The following is an 8,867-nucleotide window of genomic DNA, read 5'->3' as shown; positions in this document are numbered from 1 at the left end:
CCTAAATTTATCACTGGGAAGGTTAAAAATCCTTGGATTCATCTCAGCAGGTGCCACGGATTTTGAGTGGTTTCCCAAGGGGCAGATTGGCCTCAAACCTGTGGAAATGTTGGAATTTTTATTAAWAATTATTAATAATATTTGGACAGCTTGAATTCCTGGCTGAATGGAGGATCCTCAGTTTTTCTGCTCTCATTTCAAGTGATCAGTGTCCTATTTCCACCTGGATATTGTTATTATTTCCAATAAATATTCACTCYTATTTAATGATGAGGGGGAAATCCCAAAAATCGTATACAAAATAATATTCTAGATCCATTGTAGATGTCATTAATTGATTTTAAGCTGSTTTAACTTTATTTTTATGGCTTTTATAGAGCTTTGAAAGGAAAGACAAAGCTCATAAATAAATATTCACTCCCATTTAATCATTAGGGTGAAATCCTCCAAAATACTGGCCAAAATAATGTTTTAGATCCATTGTAGATGGGATTAATTGATTTTAAAATGGTTTTAACTCTATTTTTATGGATTTTATAGGATTTTGTAAATGAAACAAAGCTCATAAATAAATATTCACTTATATTTAATTATGAGGGGGAAATTCCCAAAAATATTAGGCAAAATAATATTCTAGATCCATTGTAGATGTCAGTAACTTATTTTAAGATGATTTTAACTCTGTTTTAATGGATTTTATTGAACTTTTGAAGGGAAAACCAAGCTCACCATRAAACTTAAAGCACTTTAAGCCAAATAGAAGAAAATTGAAGAAAACCACACCACTCTTACATATAATAACATCAATTTATTCCATATGAAAGCTCACGGATTGGTTTTTTTTTTCCACATTAGCCAATGGCTTAACAGAAAAGAAGGAACTGATTTTTCTTTTCTCCCAGATTTCACAGGGATGAAGGCAGAAATCATGGTTTGTAACTGGCCACCTCCAGGTCCACGGGGTAGCGGACGCGGTTGGCCATGCACTTCTGCCGGTCAATAAAAATGCTGTTGGCTTTCACAGCGATCTCCTTCTCCAGCTTCATCCTGGTCTCCTCCAAATTCTTCAGGTTCTGCTCAGATTCCATCAGTTTTCTCTTCAGGGCCTCCAGGAATACAGCAAGCTCTTCCACTTCGCTCACCAGCCTGGAGGGAAATGGGGGAAGGCGTTAAAAAAGRGCAGGAGGTGGCGCGTGAGAAGGATTAACTGGAGTGGGAAGAAAGATCAGCAGATGCAGAATCAAATAGATCAGGAAAAACCCTCAGAGAAATCGAGGAAAAATACTCCAAGAAATCCAGGAAAAGTCCTCAGAGAAATMCAGAAAAAGTCCTCAGAGAAATCCAGAAAAAGACCTGATTTAATTCCCTGAATTGGRKTTGCTTTAATTCCCTGATTGGGTTTGCTTTAATTCCCTGATTTGGTGTTGACTGAATTCCCTGATTTTGGGTTGATTTCATTCCTTAATCTGGGTTGATTTAATTCCCTAATTTGGGGTTGATTTAATTCCCTGATTTGGGATTTAATTGAGGTAATTCCCTGATTTGGGGTTGATTTCATTCCCTGATTTGGGGATGATTTCATGCTCTAATTTGGGGTTGACTTAACCCCTTAATTTGGGTTTTAATTGATGTAATTCCCTGAACTGGGATTTGATTGATTTTGTTCCCTAAATTGGAATTTAATTGATGTAATTCCCTGATTTGGGGTTGATTTCATYCCCTGATTTGGGATTTAATTGATTTCATTCCCTAATTTGGGATTTAATGGATTTCATTACCTGAACTGGGGCTCGTCCCTGCAGAGCTCAATGTTGGGCCTGAAGGATCTGTCRTAGAGCCTGGTCTGAGCCACCTTCAGGTGAGCTTCCTTATCCTTGATGGCTTTCTTCAGACTCATAATGTTGTCTTCCTCATCCTTAATATCCTTCAGGATCTGGAGAAGACAACCAGGAAAAGAAAAACCCGTTCAAAAAATTATCCACATTGTCCCCAAAAATATCTGCTCGTGGTGAAGTATTAAAGTTTTCAACTCCTGGAAATCAAGAATTAAATAATTTTCATTTTAGATGGTAATAACATTCATTTTATTTAAGATTAAATACAAGAATTTAGGTGGTTTCGACCTCTCTATTTTTAAATTACACTGAGGATCCCATCTTTAGCTTAAAAAGCAGAAAATGTTCTGCAGCCTGTCCCAAACCTCTCCCATGGCTCCTGTGGGATGACAACACATCCCACCTCCATGGAGTGCTTGTAACTGTAAATTTGAGCTGGAAATTATCCAAGAAAAAACTCTTATTTTGAAGAAGAGCTGCTGATCTGCTTGGAAATGCCTGGATTGCTGAAGAAAATGGGAAAGAGAGGAAATCCTGAAATTCTCCTCCTCAGAACCACTGGCACATGTGCAAAAAATAAAGATGTCCAACTGTCATTTCCAACCAGAGCCTAAGGAATTCTTTTTTTTTCCACACTTGTCAATAGCTAATGGAGAAAAAGGAGCTGCTCCATGTTGGAAAAGGGAAGAGGCCAAACCCACCCCTTGTTCATAGAAAAAATAAAAGTACGGAGGTGGTTTTAATCTYTTTATTTTTATTATTACACTGAAARCCCMATCTCCGGCCTAAAAAGCAGAAAAATATTCTCTCAAAATATCTCCTGTGTCTCCTGGGGGATGAAAACACACCCCACCCCCAGGAAGTGCCAGCAGGTGCAAAGGAGTGATTTTTCCCCAGATTTCCAAAAGCCTAACACAAAAGGAGGAACTAYTGGAGGAGGCTGAAGATGRCCCTTGTYACCTGCCAGRRCCTGCTGCAATTCCWGAAAAWCCTGKGAATCCCGACTCAACCAGAGCTCCCTGATCACCCAGTTTTAGGGTTTAGCTCAGGCCAGACATGGATGAAAGGCTGGAATTTAACTCCATCCCAACAAAAAGCCCCAAGAGCTGCACCAGAACCACAACAAATCTACGGAATCTTCCGCCAAATCCTACACTGACGCAGATAAAACCATTTTTTTTCAAGGATAAATCTCCCGTGATGTCAGAATTGCAGAAATTCCCTCTCACATGCTCCAGGTGCCGCTCCAGCTTGTACTTGGCTTCATCCAGCTGCTTGCAGTGGGCATCAAAGGCCTCGTTGACTGCTGCCCTCTGCATCCTCAGGTCCTCGGAGGCGTCGTGGATGATGTTGTTGATCAGGGAGCGCAGCTGCACCGAAGCCAATTTTTCCTGTTCCCCAAAGGAAATGTTGTCGTGGCTGAACTGGGCCCAGGTCTTTGGGGTGGAGGCGCTGGAAGAATGGGGAATTGGATAAAATTGGAATTTTGCCCTTAAAAACTGATTTTCTTCATGGGAAAGTGGCATCGACTTCTGCTCGGTTTAGCTCTTGCCTGCAGTGTGGATTCCCCATAAGGAAGGAGATAAATTCTTTAATAAATTAATAAAAATACTTTAATATGAATTATTAATATATGAATTAAAAATATAAATATATGAATTATTATAAAATAATAATTCTCAAATTCATAAAAATCCTCTAATAATAAACTCTCGTTCCTATGGCTTCAGAGGGAAGTAATGAATGGCACAAAATCACCCCAAGCCCTTCCATCTTTGACTAAAAGTCCTAAAAAAGTTTTTTGGGCGGTTCAGTCCCAGGAAATAAACACAGGAATAAACTCAGGATTTACAGGCTGTGTTTCTTTGGAAAAAATAAAAAAAAAAAGAAGAAGAAAACAAGGTCTTGACAGGCTGGAAAAGAGAAGGCTCTCGGGAGAACTCAGAGACCCTTACAGGGGCTCCAGGAGAGCTGGAGAGGGACTTGGGACAAGGAATGGAGGGATAGGACTCAGGGAGAGACGGGATATTGGGAAAAAATTGCTCCCTGTGAGGTGGTGGGACATCCAGCACAGGTGCCCAGAGGAGCTGTGGCTTCCCCTGGATCCCTGGAAATGTCCAAGGGCAGTTTGGATGMGGATTGGAGCAGCCTGGAAATGTGGGAAGGGTTTGGGTTGGCCCTTCCCAGCCCATCCCATGTGACACATCTCACACTGCCCTTACTGCCCGTGGAGCTGCCTTCAAGCTCTTTTCCATGCCCAATCCCATCTGGATTCCGTGTTGCAGAGATGCTGTCCCCTCAGGGTTATCCCAGCAGGAATCACTTACTTCTCCTCGAATTTGACGGAGCTGGGGTGGCTCTGGACGTTGGTGCTGTCGTTGCAGTAGCTGATGCATTTGTCGTCGATGTGATAGGTCTCCACCTTGTCCGACCAGTCCAGCTCACAGTTCTCCTTGGCGATCCGGTTGGATCTGAGCAGTTGGGATCACAACTCAGTGGGAAGCACGGGAATTCCCAAACCCACCCCCATYTGGGAAGCTCAGCTCCACCCTTTATGTTCCACAAGGAAATAAAAACATARTCCTTCCTTTTGGTCTGGAAAATCCCAAACTCTCCCTCCCACAGACATTTCCTAGAAGAGAAGCCTGGTTCAGATGTGATATTGGGAAATTTGGATTAAAAAAAATGGATATTGGGAAAATAATTCCAATGTAAGCATGGCGAGGCCCTAAAATAGAATTCCCAGAGAAGCTGTGGCTGCCTCTGGATCCCTGGAAGTRTCCAAGGCCATGTTGGATGGGGCTTGGAGCATCTTGGGAATGTGGAAGTGTCCCTGCCCATGGAAYWGGAAAATCTTTAATGATATKCAGAWTAAAACTCYTGYTTTGTTRTYGATTAGAGTCACRCRRCACTCAGYTAATTATAAAAAATCCAATTCCAAAAGCCAGGGAATCGTTATCAACTGATAACACCAGGTGGCACTGTCAGCCAAGGAATTAGGAACACTCCACAGGACAATGGGACTAAAATGGGGCAAAAAATGGGGTTAAAGTGATCTAAAAACGATTAAAAACCCCAATAGGGGGTTAAATTAAAAACCTCATTAGGCTCCTCTCATGCTCTAATTAATATAACAGAGCTACTTTATATTAACGTGCATTTACAGCCATTTTTTTAAAATAAATATTTATCAGGTAAAATAAGAGCAGATTAAATGATTTTTTTAAAAGTAAAATAAGACATTTCCAGCAGTAAATTCCTTTATACTGATGGACTTTAGGCGACAGTGACATAATTCCAAAGGGTCTGCTAGAAATTCCAAGCAAAAAAAATCCTTTGGAAAGGCAAAGAACCCCCATGCTGGTACAGAAATTCCAGTTTTAAAGTTCACACTGACATCTGGTGGTAGCAAAATTCCTCTTGGACAGCGCCTTTGATCCCAAAAATCCCTTGAAACCAGCCCAAAATACAAATATATCCCAAGGTGCAAAGAGATATCCAGAGAAGACTTTAAGACTGGCCTTGGTGAGATCTTTATCCACCTTTTTTCCCAGGAATTTTTTAGCTGAAGAATCCTGGRAAATGTCCTACCTTATCTGGGTGGTAGCTTGGATTATGGTTCTTTTTAAAAGATCCCGGATATCCCGGATCAGATCAGCTTCCTGGAGAAAAACAGGGAGAATTTTGTRTATCCAGARAGGGACACAGCATYCTGAGGAGCAGTTGGAGCTGGGGATAAATCCTCACATTTGTTATTGGAAAGCTCAGATTTCTGGAGCCATTGGATCCTGAGTGAACTCAGGTCCAAACCTATGGAGGCTGAAAAATCTGGAATACTCCTAAAGCCTGGGAATTCGGTATTTTCTGCSTATTCCATGAAAAAGTCTGTGTTCTGACTTATTATGGAAGGATTTTTTTCCTAGCACAGGTTACAGAGAATCTGTGGCTGCCCCTGGATTCCTGGAACATCCAAGGTGAGATTGGACAGGGCTTGGARAAGCCTGGGAATAATGGGAAGAGGTGGAAATAGAGGATTTTTAAGGTCCCATCCATCCCAAACCATTCCAGGATTCCAMCAGATTTAACATATTCCTTGCTCAAAACAGTTTTGAGGTAGGGAAAAATCAGGGAACATCACCACGACTGGAACCAGATCAACCAAGTTTATGAGTTTTAAAGTCTTTTCCAACCTAAAATATTCCCTGACTCCCTGAATTTTGTACAATTCTCACATGGGAATATCCTACACCAACTCTCAACTCTTCATGTTTTTAACCGGAAAAAACCACTTAAATATTGATTATAAATCAGAAATTGCACACAACTCCCATTCAGAATATAGCTAAATCCTATCATGGCACCGACTGTTTGGAATCACAGAATATCCTGAGCTGGGAAGGATCTACAGGGATCAAGCAACTCCTGGCCCTGCCCAGGATAATCCCAAAAATCACACCAGGTGCTACTGTCCAAACATTTCAGTCTGTTCAATATTTTTCTTCCGAACATTTCAGTCTGTTCAATATTTTTCTAATACTTATCCTCTGGTTTAATGAGTAACTCATCATGAACCGACTCTGACTGGAGGCTGCAGGTAAATAATCATTCATTCATTTATGGGATACTGAAAGAGGCATTATTCCAGGATGGAAAATGCCCCGGGATGTGTTTTGTGGGACTTCCAGCACAAGGATGCCATCAGCTTTGCAAGGAATCTCTGTGTCAGGGTCGGATCATCACCTTGGCAAGGCYCAGGGAAAGATGAGGGCAGAAACTGCCAAAATTGGGACAGTTTGAGCATGGAAACGGGCAAGGAATATTTCACTACTCTTGAAATTTTGGATTCTGCACTTTTAAAGTGCAGTCTGCAGAGAGCAGGGGATTTGGAGGCAAGTGGAGAAGGAATTTAAAGACTGAATAGGATGTTCTTGTTGGTGCACGAAACCTCGGGTTTGGTTTTGTTCGTGTCTGGGCTGAGAGAGGGATCTGCTCTCCTCCAGCCACGCTTAGGTGATTTTTAAACACTTTTTAAACAGAGGAAGGACTTGAAACGATCCTTCTTAAAGCTCGGAGTGAGTCCAGGAAGGGGCACCGTACCCCTGCACCGCAGGAGACACCTCCAGCAGCTGCAGTTCTATCTCAGAGGCCACAGCGCTGTCACCGCCCCTCAGGGTCCCGCTCACCTTCAGCAGCTCCCTCTCCACCTCATCGGTCACCAGGTCAGGGGGCTGCCTCCTGTCCCGGCACTCCAGGTTATCGAGCACCACGGCGTAGGGCACCTCGGTGGCATCGAGCGCCCGCTCCAGCCGCAGCTTCTGCGCCGCCAGCATGTTGGTCTCGGCGTCCAGCTCCATGATCTCCTTCTGGAGCTCCATCCTCCAGAAGTGGATGTCCTGCAGCCGCTGGTCCAGGGTGCTCTTGGAGTATTCCTGAGCTCGCTGGGCGCTGGCGGCCGCATGTTTGATCAGCTGCTGGGCCCCGGCGCGGTCGCGCTCCGCYTGCTCGCTGGCCGTGAAGGCCTGGTAGTAGACGCCCGTGTTCCTGCGGTGCCACTCGGGCAGCTGGTACTTGGCGGTGCGGAGGCCGGCCATGGCCATGCCGCAGCAGGAGCGCGGCCTTTCGCTGCGGGCCACATCGCAGATCTTKCCGGGCAGCGGGCAGGGGGGTACGATGGGGGGCACCGGCTCCTCGGGCAGCGCCATGGCGGAGCCTCCGCTGCCTCCGCCGCTCCCGCCGCTGAGCGTCCTCCCGTCACCGCAGCAACGCCGCCGGCCAATCAGAAGCAGCGGCCGGGAATGATGGACATGTATACAGACCAATAAAAGCGTGGATTTGCCCCGAGGGTGGCGCTGATTGGCGGATGTGTTGCCTGCGCCCACCCCCACACGCGGCTCGTTGCCATGGTGACGGGGACACGCGGGAAGCTGGCTGAGGGAGGTGTCATGGCGGCGCTGGCCGCCCTCATGTAACCGTAGAACGGGCGGGGTTGGAAGAGTGCTTTAAGAGAATCCACTGCCGCCGTTCACCCAGCGCCACCACTGTAACCACCGACCCACATCACCCAGCGCCAGCACCAGATGCCTCAGACACCTCCAGGGAGCACCTGTTCCACCGTCTGACCACTCGACAGTGAAATGAATTTTTCTAATATCCAGTCTGCGTTCCCGTGTTCAATTCAATTTGAAGCCGTTTTTTCTGCTCTTTTCACTGCAGGTAGAAGAGACTGCTCCACACTGCGCTGCAACCCCTGGGCCTGGGCTTCCCTTTTCCCACTGTGTTTTTCCCACGTGTTCCCACAATGACATTTTCCCGCTGGTTTTGGAAATCCAGGAGGATGCCCAAAGGATTTAATCCCAATTCCTGCCCAGCCAGGTCCTGTATATCCCCCGTGTTTGCCCTGGAGCCCTGAGGAGCCCAAGGAGGCTCCAGGACCTGCAGCCTCTGCTGGTTTTAAGGAGTTCAGTTGGACACGGTTTTGCTCCTTGTTCTGTTCTTGCTCCAAAATATTTGCTCTTGAGGCAGCTGCTGTGACCCTGGTGCTATCAGGGAAAAGGGGAAAAAGGGGGGGAAGGGAAGGGAAGGGAAGGGAAGGGAAGGGAAGGGAAGGGAAGGGAAGGGAAGGGAAGGGAAGGGAAGGGAAGGGGAAAGGAGAAAGGAGAAAGGAGAAAGGAGAAAGGAAAGAAAGGAGACAACAGAGGGCACTCTTGTCCTTGCACAGATCCGCTGTCATCAATGTCACTCGGATTTAGGAAATTTAAAAGGCAGAACCCCCTGGTTCTCTGGAGCCCTCCCGGTGCCAGCCCTGAGGGAGCGAGCATCTCGAAGGGCAAYCAGAAAATGGGAAAATATCCATTGCAATGGGAATGTCTGAGTGAGAAGGGGAAAAATAACGTTTAAAATTGAGATCTCTTGGATAAAGTTCAATCTTCCCCAGCCCCTGCCTGAGGGAGGATTTGGCAGGAAATCCTGGCAGGTACAACAACAGGGATGGGAATCACATCAAGCTGTTCTCGGATTTTCCTTCCCTGGGAA

The 8,867-nt window shown here is 45.3% G+C and overlaps 1 protein-coding gene across 1 annotated transcript; it reads right to left on the bottom strand.

Moving 5' to 3' along the window:
- Positions 1–871: 871 nt before the first annotated feature.
- TEKT4 (tektin 4) lies at positions 872–7,537 on the bottom strand. The gene is made up of 6 exons (XM_057385100.1): positions 7,019–7,537; positions 5,427–5,497; positions 4,163–4,306; positions 3,065–3,287; positions 1,779–1,933; positions 872–1,146 (listed from the first exon to the last, which is right to left on the bottom strand). Exons 1-6 carry the CDS (start codon positions 7,535–7,537, stop codon positions 927–929), a joined length of 1,332 nt encoding a protein of 443 aa, XP_057241083.1. The 3' UTR covers positions 872–926.
- Positions 7,538–8,867: the final 1,330 nt, after the last annotated feature.

Source organism: Malurus melanocephalus, unplaced genomic scaffold, assembly GCF_030028575.1.
Source record: "Malurus melanocephalus ecotype Western Australia unplaced genomic scaffold, MMel_1.1 scaffold_786, whole genome shotgun sequence".
In the NCBI taxonomy this organism is placed as follows: domain Eukaryota; kingdom Metazoa; phylum Chordata; class Aves; order Passeriformes; family Maluridae; genus Malurus; species Malurus melanocephalus.
Note: the sequence above shows the minus strand (reverse complement) of the source record. Positions and strands in the feature narration are given on the sequence as shown.